Source organism: Monodon monoceros, unplaced genomic scaffold (assembly GCF_005190385.1).
Source record: "Monodon monoceros isolate NGI ecotype Baffin Bay Population unplaced genomic scaffold, NGI_Narwhal_1 Super_Scaffold_18, whole genome shotgun sequence".
Classification (NCBI taxonomy): Eukaryota; Metazoa; Chordata; class Mammalia; order Artiodactyla; family Monodontidae; genus Monodon; species Monodon monoceros.
The window spans coordinates 141,635,127-141,649,825 of NW_021703774.1; the positions used below are offsets into that span (position 1 = coordinate 141,635,127).

General features: G+C 51.5%; 1 protein-coding gene across 1 annotated transcript in view; it reads left to right on the top strand.

Annotated features, from left to right (window-relative positions):
* Positions 1 to 14,487, top strand: part of LOC114897982 (putative selection and upkeep of intraepithelial T-cells protein 1 homolog) — a gene marked incomplete at its 5' end in the record, with an annotated part of 107,129 nt that extends 92,642 nt beyond the window's left edge. Inside the window, 1 exon segment of the mRNA XM_029227008.1 lies at positions 14,222 to 14,487. Within this exon segment, the coding sequence (XP_029082841.1) occupies positions 14,222 to 14,487 (266 nt within the window).
* Positions 14,488 to 14,699: the final 212 nt, after the last annotated feature.

The following is a 14,699-nucleotide window of genomic DNA, read 5'->3' on the forward strand; positions in this document are numbered from 1 at the left end:
GGGTGGAGGGCAGGGTGTGTTGCAGGACACCCCAGCAGGGGCAGGGCTGAGAGTGTTGGCAGTGAAGGGAGTTATGGTCCCCAGAACCCAGGAGACAATATCCAGGATTGACTTGAGCCCTCCCTTCAGTTTTGGTGGGTTTTTTGGTTCAGTGACCTTCGTTATTTCAGGCAAAACTTTCAATCACTGGGGAAGCATTTGGGAGGAAGAAAACCCTTGGAAAAAATCAGTCAGCCCCGCAGCCTGAGTGAGCCTTCACTGCCCCCGGCAGCCGGTCTTCTGGCTGGCCGGGTGGAGCCTGCTCTGGAAGGCTGGCGGGAAGAGCATCTGGACGTTGTCGGATAGAGGAGGGGAGGCCAGCCCAAGTAAGGAACTGTGTATGCAAAGGCTTGGAGGCCCAGGGGAGCATGACTGTTCAGGTAACAGTGAAGACTTTGGGGAGAAGAAGAGCTGAGCCCGGGGGTGAGCACGGAGTTTATGGTAAAAGACCTGGAAGGAGCGCCAGGCTGAGAACCTCGGGCTTCCCATGAATCCAGCACCTTTGCCACAGGTTCACTGTGCTCCTCCCACCCAGCCCCCACCTCAGAGACCTTACAGTCTGGTGGGGGAGAGGAGAAAGTAGGAGACACTCAGGATCCAGTGTGGGAAGGGATGTGATAGCAGGGAACCCAGAGGGGCCTCTAACCCAACCTCCTGGGGAAGTGGTAACTTAGCTGAAAATTGCACAACAAATAAGACCTCTTTTTATTCCCTTCTCTTTCTTTCCCTCCCTCCCTCCCTTCCTTCCTCTTTCTCTCTCTCTCTTCCTTCCTTCTTTCCTCCCTCTCTCTCTTTCATCCTTTTTTTCCTTCTCCCTTTCTTTCTTTTTTCCCTTTGTCTGCTCATTCTTTGTTTCATTCAATTGTTAGATAAATCATCACGAAAGAACTACTATGGAGCGCCCACTCCACTAGGGCTAGGCCGGGCTACAGGAGGTGAAGCTATCAGATGTGGCCCTGCCTACATGAAGGTCATGGTCTGCTGGGGAGACAGACATAATAGAAATGGTCACACCATGTACGCATGCACACACAAAAAAACCCACAAACCATTAAGGGCTGTTAAACAAAGAAGTACTTAGTGCCATGAGAAAACGTAACAGGCCTGAGATCCGCAGGAAGCACAGGAGTCGGCCAGGCAGAGAGTGTGGAGCAGAGCATTATACACACAAAGGAAGAAGAGAGCACACATAAAGGCTCAGAAGTGGGAGGCGCGTCACATGTTCAAGAAAACAAAAAACAAATTGAAGGCCAGGCAGGCTGGCCGCAGTGAGCGTGAGGGGGCGTTGCCCAGGATGATCCTGGAGAGGCAGGGCATTGGTCACGGCACGGTCCAGTCCCAGAAACAGAACTGCTAGGAGTAAGAACAAGGGATTCATTACCGGGAGCTGACCTTCTGTAGCTGTAACAGGTGGCGTAACTGTCTATCTGAGCCTGTTGTCTTTGTGTCTGATGCCGGGGCCTGAAGTCACCAGGGCAGAGAGTCGAAGAGGAAAGAAGTGAAGATGGAATCCTGAAGGTCTCAGGGCCTCCAAAACTCCTCCTTGGGTTATGCCGGTGGCCTGCAGGAGAAGCGGGGCCCTTCATCGTGGAGCTGAGCACCCCCCTGGGCCCGAGAAGAAGAAGCCAAAGGACGGTGTGGCAGGAGATGGAGGAACTGCAGGCTAGCCCTGACCCGTGCCATATTAGCGGCTGCACCAGTCACTGCCCGGAATCCTGCACTTCGAGTGTAAAAGAATATGACTGCTGTTCAGCTTCCTCCTTCCAAATCTCCCACAAACCCTCTCTGTGCCCCCTTGCACACCTGGGATGTGCAGTGAAGGGGATTCTGGGAAATGTAGTTCCAGCATAGCTAACTTGGCTTGCTACAAATCCAACACAGGTAGGCAGGGGCCAGATTATGCTGCGCCCTCTCATCTTGGGATGGCATTTTAAGAGAAGTGGGAAGTGCTACTTGATTTTAAGCAGAGTGGTGGAGGATGACATATTCCATTTTATGTTTTAAAAGGTCCCTTTGGCTGCTGTATGAAGAATGGCTTAGAGAAAAGCAAGACAGAAACAGGGATTCCAGATAGAAGGTTCCTGAAGGGATCCCAGCAAGAGAACACAGGGGTCTAGATTCTGGGGCCGGGGGCCTCGGCAGCAGAGTTGGAACGAAGCAGGTAAATCAGAATGACTTGAGCGTGAAGGTAAGAGAAAGGGAAGACGGTGACCAGGGATGATTCCCACATGGCTGGTGGAAGCATTTACAGCACTGGGAAGCATTAGAAGAGGCGGGGGTTGGTAGATGGGAGGCTGATGTCATGTAGGATTTGGAGTCTGAAGATCAGGATAGCATTCTGACCATGAGATGTATTTGAGAATAAATAGCATATAGGTGGTATTCTTGGAGGTGGATGAGGCCCACTGAGGGAGAGGGTGCTGAGAGGGGAGAGAGGAACTCTGGCACTCCCACAGGATTTGAAGGCAAGATCCGACTTTCATTTTAGAAAGATCTTTCTGACTGTAATGTGGACAGCTATGTGCAGGGTGATGCCAGAGACAAGAGAGACCAGATCTTGGTGACCAGCTGCAACTCAGGTAACTAAAACATCAGGTTTCTCTGCTTTAGGCTATGATTACGTTGACTAAGTGAGATGAAGTTATTCAGTTCCTGATGATCCAGAGTTCTGATTTCCTATTATGTCACGATGGGTGGTGAGTAGATAAGACCCATTTCCAAAGCTGCACAAATAAAGCCCATACAATTCCATATTAGTTCCTTTATTATTACTGTGTTAGTGGATGTGATACTTGAATCGCTTAAAGGATACAGTGGATTTGGAAAACGAAATGATTCAGAATTCATGGGAGTTCATGGGAACCAAAGTTCTGTTGATTCCACCTCTTTAGTCTCACAAATTATCTCCAGTCCTATTTCTATTACTGCAGCCCATCCATCATCATTCCACATCTGGTTCACAGAACCAGTCTCCCAACTCATCTCCAGGTTCCTCTCCCTCCTGTCCATCTTCCACACAGCGTCACTGACACCTTCTCTAATTACGTATGCAACCATGTCACTCCAGCTAAAAGGCCTCCCTGGCTCCCACGGCCTCCAGGATAATGTTCAGCCTCCCCCACTTTCATGGCTCTGACCCTGCCTGATCCTGCCCCTCTCTTGCCAGCCTCAGTTCCTTCGCATGCCCTGTACTCCCCTTCCCAACTCCTACTCCTTGCCCTTCACCAGTCATTCACATGTAAGAAACAGCCACTGCAAGGCCCAGAATGAAACTTGCTCTCTCCCTATGATAGGCTTTTGCAGGCATTGCTCCTTCTCCCTGGAAGAGGCCAGTTTCCTCCTTACATTCCCTTAGTCTAGCAAATTCCTGCTTAGACTTCAGAATTTTTTCTGGACCTGCCACATCTGGGTAACAGCCCCCTCAGTCCCACCATAATCCCATAGCCCTTTGTGAGCTCCTGTCAGAGAACGGACTGCCTCATATCATAACACTTGTCTCTTTCCCTTCCTTCCTTCCTTCCTTTTCTCTTCCTTCCCTCCATTTCTCTTCCTTTCTTTCCTTCTATCAATCTTTCTTTTCTTTTCCCCAGTTTCCAAAGTCTTTACTGGCAAGTATTTTAGGAAGGAAAGATTAATCCTACTGTTTCCAAGTCCATGGAATGCAGAGCCGTGCCCAGGGACACATCAAGCGGTGCTGAAGGAGACTGCTGCTTTGCTCCCCTGTTATTCACAGATCCAGCCAATAGCACAAGACTTGTAGTCACCAATTCTTCGGGCTTAAAACCGCAGGCTGATTTCTTTTTCAGCACTTTTTTACTGAATCACTGCTATGAATGATGTTCCTTCCAACTTGAACGCAGCAGTCCCTTCGTACTGTGCTTGACTTAGATTCCACTGGGTCGGTCTCCCCAAGCATCACTCGCCCTATCTTTACCACATTCAGCCCCTCCAGACCATGGCCACAGCCGGCCCTGAGTTCATGCATTTCTCCAGCTCCGGGAAGAGAGGGTGCTCCTTCAGGTCAATGTTGCACTGCTTTAGATGTTCCTCGGAGGCCTGAAGGAACTTCTGGCCACAAGGCAGAATCCCTTCTGCTTGAAGCAATTGATGACCTCGCCTCACCTGACCAAGCTGCCTGCGCTCTGGCTTGATGGCAAATTGGCTGGGGTCCCAGACACTGGCAGAGGCGGGTGGTGGGTGCACAATGGGGCCGGATCCGAAGGCCATTTCTTTCTTATTTGCTGCTATACCTCAGTGCCCAGAACAGAACCTGGCATGTGGGAGTTGATTTTCTTTCAAATGTTACTAATAATTAAGAAGATCTTTGAGAACTTAGATAGGAAAAGTTTTGGAATATTTGGACCAGTCTCAATGAGAGCCAGAAGGAACCATGCTTTCCCACATCCTCCCATGGAGCCTGCATTGCAAGAGGAAGACAGACAGGAGTGGCCTCCATGATCCCAGCCCCACGCCAAGAGCAGAGCTGACCCCAGCAGCACAGAGATGCAGAGAGATGCTCCCCATCCCCCTTCCCGGGGCAGAGGCCACCGTGCTCTGTCTCTGCACAGGCTGAGGAGGCCAGAAGCCTGGCTGGGCCCACTGCATGCAGAACACCAAGGTCCAGCTTCACTTTCTCCACAGACCAGAGGAGGGTCTAAGGTGCCCCTTCCTCCTCTGTGGCAGCCAGACAGAGCCCCAGCTGGGCCCAGAGCCAGAGCGATAAGAAGATGCAGTCACTCTCAATTTCCCACAAACTTGACACTTGTTCCTGTTGCAGAAAAAACACATCACCTTCTATTCTTGAGATACCAGGAAATCACAGTGTCTCAGAGCTGCAGGGCCCCAGGGAAGCACCCAGTCCCCATTAGAGAATTTGCATCGTGCAAATGGGGAAACTGAGGCCCACTGATGGAGGGAGATTTGAGCAGGCCCACACTGAGAGTCAGTAAAAGAGCTGGGGCCATAAACCTGGGTCACCTGCTTCCCAGCTTCATATCCTTCATATACCTATGATGAATGTAATAAAAGCTGGAGCAGTGCCAATGCTTATTAGTGCTAGAGTTGCGCCTCCGATTAGATGAATCAACAAGTGTCCTGCTGTAGTATCCAACCCCCAAGTTGAATAAATACCTGAGGATTTACATCTGCACCCCAGAGGAGCTTCTGCAGCTTCACCGTGCTGGTTCACCTCCCATGGCAGGGAGCTCGGCAGTCTAGATAGCTCTCAGCTTTAGAAGGGGCTTCTCTGCCCTGAGTCCAAACCTGCCTCATGGTCCTCTGGGGACTCACAGGGCCTGGGAGATTCATGTGGAAGGAAAAAAAAGAGAATATTGTATTCTTTGGAATTCCTGGCACTGGGGAAAGCAGACTGGCAGCCCTCCTACCTGCAGGAAAAGCCGTGGGTTGGGGGAGGAAGGGGATGGAGATACCCCCTGAACTACATTTCTCCAAAGGCTGGGGAGGGGGCCAAGGTCAGGGAGTTCAATGCGGCAACTTGTAAAAGTTGGCAAAACCAGTGGTCCCTCCTCTGTGACACCCTCAAATCTTCAGTAAAGTGATGGCACAATTCCCAGGGCGATTACATTTTTGTAGAAAAAGGGGGAGCGCAAAACAGCGTGTGAATCCAGTGGTTTGACACGACATGGAAGAGGTTGCCCTCTCATGAGCAGGGACACAGAAGCGTGACAAACAACTGTGGAACAGCCGAGCAGTCTGAGGTTCAGAGCAAGCTTTCACCAAATCTCCCAGGAGCATGGAAGTGCCACGTGGCTTTGGGTAACATACAAAGACTGTGCCGGTCGTTCTTTATTCCTTCATTTAACAGGGATTTACTGAATGCTGCTTATGTACGTTAGGCACTGGGGATGCTACTATTAACAGACCAGACGTGGTATCTTGGATGCTCTGCCCTGTATTTTTAGCTAATAGCTCTTACGTGGGTGTCCCACCTCCCCAAAGAGTTTGCAAGTCTCTCAGGGGCTGGAGCGCCTACAGGCCTCCTCCCCATCACACAGCCTTTGCGAGTCTCTAGCCATCAGTTTAGGAATTCACTGGAAGGTACAATTTCATGAGCCACGTTCACTGATCAGTCATTTAATCAGTTAAACAAACACAACAATGGCCCAATTCTCATGTGCGCTCGACCCCTGGAACTGAATCAGGCAGACCCAGAGGGGCTCAACTCTCAAGGTCATCAAGTCTGTTCTTCTGCCTCCAAACCAAGCTGAAACCGATGCTAGTACAGAGTAGGAACAAAAGTCAGGGAGGCGGAGAAGTGGGTGCGAGCTGGGTTCTGCCACTAGCCCACTGTGTGCTTAGCAATAATGGGAATGTCCATTGGTAGCAATTTGGAAACCCTCTCTCTCATTTGATCCTCTCAACAACCTGTGAGTTAGGCAAGGCAGGTTCTACTATCCCTATTTTATGGAGGAGGACCCTGAGGCTTGGAGAAGTCAAGTGGCTTCCCGAGGTCACAGAGCTGGTGAGTGGTGGCATCAGGGTTTGAGGCCAGGTCCGTCTGGTCTCAGAGGCCTCCTTCTCCCCTGCGTATACTGGGCCCCTGGGGCACATACTCCAGATGCCGCTGTTTTGTCTCCCACTGACAGGAGCACCAGAGCTGAGCTGATTCATGAACTGATGGCTCCAGCCTCCCTGCATCCCCTGCTCGATGGATCTTCTGGCTCTGCCACCCCCAGCACCACTGGCCAGTGACCAAGGAGAGCACAAGAAGGCGGGATGGGAGTTGGGGGGTGGGCAAGGGAGACAGAGCAGGAGCAGACGGGAGAGACTCAGAGCATCCATCAGCAGGGCCAGTTCCCCCTGGGATCTCAGCTGCTGTCTGATCTGCCCGAGTTCCCATCCAAAAGTCGGGCGCCTGACAACCTGTCAGTCACTCCCCCGGGTGAGCTCCTTCCCAGGCTCCCATGGCCTCGGGGTCTGCTGGGACCCAAGCAAATGGGCTGAGCATAGATGGGCTCTGATGGGGAAGAGAAGCAGCCACTCGGACAGACGCCAACAACAGAGGGACCCAGGTCTGAGGAGCTGGCCGGATCTCCTTCCTGCTTTGGGGGCTGATTCTCGGAGCCCTTTGTCCTACCCTCAACTCCTTAAGCTCCTTAGCAAGGCCTTGCTGAGGCTTACTGGCTTGATGAGGTGTGACTTCTTATCAGTCGTGTCTCCACCCCTGGCCTTCACCCTCACCTTGGTGTGAGCCAGGAACTCTCATCCTTGCCTCCTGGGTCGGCCTGCTTGGCTGGACATATATGGCCACCACACATCCTGTCCTGTTCCATCCTTCCAGCCCCAGAGCACCTGGGACCAGGAAGAAGGGAGGGGGGAAGGGACCCGGGCCAACGGTGTGAGGTCATGCTGCCAGGGTGTAATCCAGAGTGGAGAGTGACCGTTCTAATCACGGACACTGTCCGATGGAAGTGGGGAGACAGTCGTGGTGTGCTTCTGAACTGGTTCCATCTCAACCAATGTGCATTGATGCCTGCTCTGTGCCAGCTGGACGCTGGGCCCCTCGTCACAGACGGGATCAGATATGGTCCAGCTCCTGAAGGGTTTCTAGACGGTGGGGACAACAGCTCAGTCAACAAATCATTAAAAGCCAGTGATAACTCCTCTGAGAGGCCCTGACGGACCCCAGGGTAGAAGGAAGGCCTGAGGAAGAGGCAAGTTAGCTTTGTGGAAAGAGCTTGGACCCTGGACTCAGGGCTGAATTCAGATGACATCTTGCCACTGTACCTGACTTCTCTAAGTCCCAGCGATTTATCTGTAAACTGAGGCAATAATATTACCCATCTCACGGCATTGTTCCAAGCATTGGACAGTAAAGTATTTAGTACAACACCTTGTGGGAGGCCAGGTGAAAACCTGGATGGCTTCATGGAGGAGGCAGTGCTTAAAGGATGAAGGGCAGCAGGAAGGCATCTGACCACTCAGGAAAGTCTGAGGAGACTTTAGGATCAGCCCAGCAGCACCTCTTCTGAGAAGGCGGTCTGTTCCTACTTGCTGTGTGGCATTGCCCTTGTCTGTTTGTCTCTGCCTCAAGGCTGTACGTTGTTCAAGAGCTAAGGCCTGCCTCACTCACCATGGCATCTACAGTGCCTGCTACCAATGGTATTCAGTGAATGCATATCAGAATAATAATGAATGACTCTGCAGAGTGAGAAAACAGGAGAAAAGGGATAGAGAAGAAACGGAAGGGAACTAACATTTTTAGCCCCCCACTATGTGTCAGACATTAGGCTGGTTACTCATGTGTATGATCAGGCTTAGTTCTTCCAAGAGACTGCTGTGTGTTTTATTCTCTCCGTTTTACAGATAAGGAAATGAAGTCTCATAGAGGGCCCAGGACCCGATAGAGATCAAGCAGCTGGAGCTGAGCAGCCCAGGACTCCGAGTCCCATTCACGGGTCTGCAGGCCCCTTTTCATCCTTCTGGGCTACTTCCAAGTGGCCTAAGGATATTTGGCCAGGGCCTCAGGACCCAGAGGGCAGCCATTTAACCCCATCCCAGCTGTGCAAACAGACTCCAGCTGGAAGGTTCCAAGGAGGGCTGGGGAGAGGGTCTGGCAGGTCTGACAGGTCATCGTGAGCTGGGCTTTCCTGAGAAAGCCAAGGTGGCCTACAATGCATCCTTCTGCAGGCTCGGGGGAGGGCTGACTCCAGGTCCTGTGATCTCAGCCTGCAGGCAGACTCAAAAAATAACTCCACTCACCTCCCTGCTCAAAGTGCAGTGAGGACCCTCCCTGGTCAGCTCTGCACAGACTGGACTCCGGGCAAATCCCCAGGTCTTGCAACAAGCCCCAAGTGTACATGACATCAGAGGTCACACGCCTCCCACTGCGCCGGAGCCACGAGACAGACAGAAGCTGGGAACCCTGCGGGCTTGCTCCCTGGCCCACTGCACCCTTTCTCTCTAGCCTCTCTCTGCCCCACAGTCTTACCTTTCGCCTTAGCTTCTTCTCCCACTTTCCTCCCTCCAGGGCCCGTGCAAGAGCAGGTGTCGTCACCCTCAGGGCCCTGTCACCAGTTCCATAGCGATCCTAGGCAGGCAGAGAGATCTCCCTGCAAAGAGCACAGGCAGGACACCCACCACCGTCTGACACCCATAGTCAGAACTTCCAGCCTGACATTGCTGAGCTCTCATTTCCTTAATTGAGTGATTTTGTTTCCGAAGGACCAGATAATCCACTTCTTGAAGGCAACGGGCACGAAGATTGATTGTTTCACACTAAGACAAACACATACACCCAGCAATGGGAGGCACACGTGCTCCCCATCCACCCTTGGCTCTCAGACAAGCCTACGCAGTCTTGCACATACCACCCAGAGAGTGGGGATCCATCCTGCCCAAGGGCTGACACAGCAGAAAGGGAAGCATAACCTCTCCAGGGGATCCCCGCCACCTCTCCCCTGAGGCTGCCCACACATGCTCCCCTTTGAGACCAGGCCCGTGAGTCAGGGAAGCAGTGTCTGTGGGTGGGACTTCCCACCTTAAGAAAACACACCCCATGCCTTCTATGGGTGGAGTACAAGGAAGCTGCTGGTCCAAGACAGGCCCTGGAATTCACAAAAATTTCATCAACCACTTCTGAGACATTGAATGCTCACCTACTACGTGCTGGACCCTTGGGATGGAGGATGGAGTGGTAAAGGAACCAAAGAGTTTGGAGTCAGAAAACACTGGCCTTGTCACTTCATTACTAACGTCAGACTACAATTCAACAAATGTTTCTTGCATACCAGTTGTGTGTGGGGGGCTATGTTCACATGAGTTATCTCATTTAGCTCAATTCTCTATGCTCTAAGTGTAAAATCTGGGACCTAGAGAATGGGTCACTTGCTCAAGGTGCACAAGTACTGCCTCTACTTGCTCATATGTAAAATGGGTTCATAGCAGTATCCACCTCACAGGAGCATTGTGAGGATAAATGAGTTAATTTATGTAATTTTCTTAGAACTGTTCCTGGCACAAAGTAAGTAGTTAATACACGTTACTAATAGCTGAAGTCCTTGCCATAAATTCTGTTCAAAGGAGCAGTAGAAACTGAATTCAAGTAACTCAAACCTTCTTTTCCCCCTACCATACCAAGCTTCTTTGGCATTGTGTTGGTTTGTAAAGGTCTCCAACCAACAGCTACTGGGCATCAACTCTACATAGGGGCAGCTCCAGGTCTGGGGTTCAAAGCCCCCTGGAAAGGGGCCTGCTCTCCCTCCCTCACCCATCTCCCTCTTCTGCCTTGAGCAAAGGCTCTCCTCAGTCACACTGAACAGTAACCACTTCTCCATCAAGCTGAGCCTGTTCTCCTGCTTCCAGGACTTTGTGCAGAACTAAGACTTTCGATCTTGTTTCTGTAGGTTCTGGAGTTGCAGGAGTCGTACCATGCGTCCTTCTGCTGAGGGAAAACTTAAGATCCAGTGATATAAGAAAGGTCAGCTGGCATTCAAGTCAGAGCTATGGCACCAAATCCCAGCTCTGCCACTTTGGTTGTGCGGCCTTGAATGAGTTACTTAACCTCCCTGAACCCACGTGTTCTTATCTGAAAAGTGTGTGTGTGATAATCTTCTGGACTGTATTAAATAAAAGACTGTAGAGAGAATAGTCCTCCCATCAAGTTGTCAATTCACACACAAACTGCATGAAGAGATACAGCTTTCTCAATTTTTAATTTTTTTCCATAAGCTTTTCATGAACTTTTATGGCCACTATACCTTAACCATACTGAAATCCACTTTAAGAAGGCATAAACTTCAACCAAGTTATTTGCTCATTTTGAATTTCATCTCAAAGTGGTTCATGACATCTCAGATCCCAGGGGAGTGACCCCGGAACTTCATTGAGAATTCTGCTCAATCTTGTCTTCAGCATGTAACCACAACCCCCTCCATTTTTCAAGGCCCGTCTCCAAGTTGAATTACAACTGTGGTGTCATCGTCTGTGTATTGTGAGCTCCTGGGGGACAGAGGCTGGGTCTGATTCATCACGTGGAGTCTAAGGAAGCATTCAATAAATCTTTGAATGGACCACCATCCATTTCAGCCAGCCATCCTTCAGCCATCCAATCATCCACTCTTCAAATGTGAGGTTAAGGACTCTGTCTAATGCAGGGAATTCTACCTTCAAATTGGAGGCTTTCATCCTCCGATTTCTTTGTCCTCTAGCATTCTTTCCTCTCCTGGGATCCTTCCAGCCAGGTCCGTCACTCTCACTGGGATCCTCTGCCTTCCTGGTGCAGCCTCTACCATTCCTAGCCAAGCAGGTCCTCACACCTTCACGCAGGTGGAAGTTGGGGCTGGCACCTCAGAAGGAACAATGTCCCATGGTCCACAGCTGGAGGTCTTTAAGGACATCTGGATGTACCATCAGTTGCTCTGTCAGCCTTTCAAGCCCCAGGGTGCCAAATCTGAGCCTAGGCAGATAAGAAAGCTAGATTTTCATGTGCACATTTGGTGTGGGGTTGGGGGGAGGGGAGGCTAGGGGAGGGCCGGCTCTCACTTAGCCCAGAAAGCCCTCCTTATCTACAAGTCCTTTGAAGTGGGGGAGCTCTCAGACACTGGCAGCCAGAGGGGAGCCTTTGCTCCACACCCAAGTCCCCAACCATCCCTCAGCTGGAGAGACTGGGCCCAGTCCGGGTGTAATTCTGGGATCTCGGCACTCACAGATCATTTGTTCACTCAGCAAGCACGTCTGACCCTAGCAAGTGCCAGGCTCCATGCTGAAGGCTAAGGGGGCTGAGATGGATCTGACCCACATGCTTATCTGCAACCACAAATGCTCTCGAATTGTGCCCCGCCCAAGAAGGGATGCAGACATGGAACTCCAGTGCGCTGGACTGCTCACAATCCTAGGTCCTGGTCTGGAATGTGGTGCCTATATCTGATGCTTAAACACCCTCTACAACATCGGAGCAAGTGACAAGGTCTCAAGCCCTTGCTCATATATCTCCCAAGGTGGGAGATTTCCCTCTCCTTCCCCTCCCTGCCGCCAGAGCCCTCCCTTAGAACACCAGAGCCTCTGGCTAACAGACCGTGCTGCCTCCCTCGGAGCTGAATCCTGCCCTTGTGCTTCTCCCACTGGTCCTGACTCTGACCTCTGGGGCTGCCAGAACCTGTCTGGCTGCACTTGTCCCAGGACAGCCCTGGAGAGAATTGGAGGCAGCATCAGGTTCCCACAAAGCTCAGTTCCTAAAGATTGTTTTGCTGCAGGGAGGCCACTGGAGCAGCAAAGAGCAGGAGACATGCGACAACTGTGGGCTGGAACACGCCAGGTGAGAGATGATTCACCTCAGGCAGGCTAGAGCCAGGCTGGGACAAACCAGAGGGCCGCTGGAAGGGAGACTCCAAGGGAGTCGTGCTGGGCTTTGGGAGAGGAGAGGCTGCCTTAGCGGACTGACCAGAGGGGACGCCCCAGCTAATGAGGGAGCCTTCATCCATCCCTCCCTCGGACTAACAGGGGAGAGAAGACCAGTGAAAAGGAGCAGCTTTCCAGCTCCCAGCCCCTTCCTCCTTCCAGCCAGATGTGCTGCCCTCGCTCAGCTCCTCCCTCCTAAAGCATCTATTCTCAGGCTGCTAAAGTCCCTGCTTTAGCAGCTCGAGGACAAGGGTGGAGCCTGGCTCATCTCTGTCCCACCCCAGCCCCACCCGTCCCTGTGCCTTGCCCAGGACCTGCATGTGGCAAAGTCTTGGTAAACATGCACTGAATAAAGCATTGCACTGATTTGTGCTGGTTGTAGCTGGTGCAGAAGCTGTATATCTAAGGAGTAGGAGTCAGCCAACTTTAGGGTCCGGAGACTTACCCTTGGCTCTGCCATGCGCTCTTTTGCTCAAGGGGCACCTTGAGCAGATCTTTTTTTTTTCATGGGACTCAGTGTCTCCATCTAGGAGGACCGCATAAGACAGCTCCGAGGCCCACTAAACCTAAAATGCCCCATGGTAGTTCAGGACGCCCCCTCCACATTTATTTGACGCAGCCTATGTCCTCTCTCAGGGACACCTGAGAAGACCACATCTCCTTTCTCCCAGGGCACTTCCGTGCCCCCACCAGACTATTTCTGAACCCTGGGAACTAAAGGAGGAATGTGTCCAACTGTGAGCTTGGCCAAATCAAGCCAAGTCACCTTTGCTATTTAAAACCTCTCCCTGTGCAGAGGCAGTCTGTCGAGGCTGGGAGAAGCAAATCCCTACTCATTTAGGAGTCCACTTTGTGGTGACTCTAAATTCCCCAGGATTAAGAGATCTCCAACACCAGATTCCCGCTGTCCTTTTCTCTAATGCTCCCCTGAGGCCACTTGGCTGATTGGAATGTTCAGCTCACCCCCTCCGTGGCCAGGCAGGATAAGGGCCCTCACTGGGGACACTGCTGGCTGTAGTGTTTCCCAGAACTAATCCATGCTGACAACCCCTGGACCTGGCATTTCCAAGGGGTTGAGTTTGGCAGTTCAGAAAGCCTGGATCCACCAGGGATCGGAGGATAAGGTAAGCCAAGACTAGAGCCAGTTGAGGATGGATGGTGGGCTCCCGTGTCGCAAGCTTTTGGGTCCTAGCATGTTCAAGCCCAAAGAGACCGTCAGGATAATGTGTCATGCGCCCCCATTGTACAAACGGAAAAGTGAGGCTCAGAGAGGGCAGAGCACTTACCAAAGTCACACCATATGTTTGTGGTGAGCTGAGGACTCAGATACACGATTCAGGTGTTCATTTACCCCACAATCTTTTTGTTTTTAAAACCATCTTCCAAGTTCCAAGACTGGATGTGGCCTTTTAAAATGTGGCATACTGAGATAAATTCGTATTCGTTTAACAAACACTTACATAAAATGAACCATGTGCCAGCCACTGTTCTAAGCACTTTATAAATATGATCTCATTTAATCCTCCTAAGAACCCTGAAGGTAGGTTTTACTATCCCCAGTTTACAAATGAGAAGGCTAAGATGCCAGTAGATGAAATAACTTTTCCAGGGCCTCAAAGCTACTAAAATGTGACTACTTTAAGTTTGAACCCAGGTCTGTCCTGTACTCCTTACTCTACTCCGTGTTGCTCGGTGAGAGAAGTTAAGTCCAAGTAATTTGCAGTGCTGGCAGCAGGGGATCCGGGCCCCAGGGCAGAGGGGTCGGGGCAGGCAAGCTCTGAGGGCAGCAGGTTCACACGCTGGGGACCGTGCTGTGCATCTCCAGGGAAGCCCATTCGCTTTGCCTTCGCTGTGAAGTGTGCCCCCGAGGTTGTGCGATGCAGCAGCAGCCCGGCCCTCACCTGCACTGGCGACTGTCAGCCAGGTGTGGGCCTCCGCAGTTCAGCCAGCGCTGCTGCTCTCAGGGTAAGGACTCCTGGGCCCAGGATGGAGGCCTTGCCAACCCCAGAGGTAATGTGTGCCAGCTGCCACCACAGCCCCCGCCAGTTCTGCGAGATCACGGTGGGGGCAGCCTCAGGGTCATATGTCTAGACAGTCAGACTGAGAATGGGGCTCGGCATCTTGGAAGAAGTTTCCTGAATTCCTTCCACCTTCGGGAATGGAAACTGAGCTAACAGGGAATTTGTTCTAATTACAGGGAAATAAGGAGAATTGAACAAGGTTCAAGGCTGAACTCTTCTGTCGGGTTTCTCCAGCACTCTCCTCTTGCTCTTCTCTCCAGTGAGAAACCCCAGATCACCGGC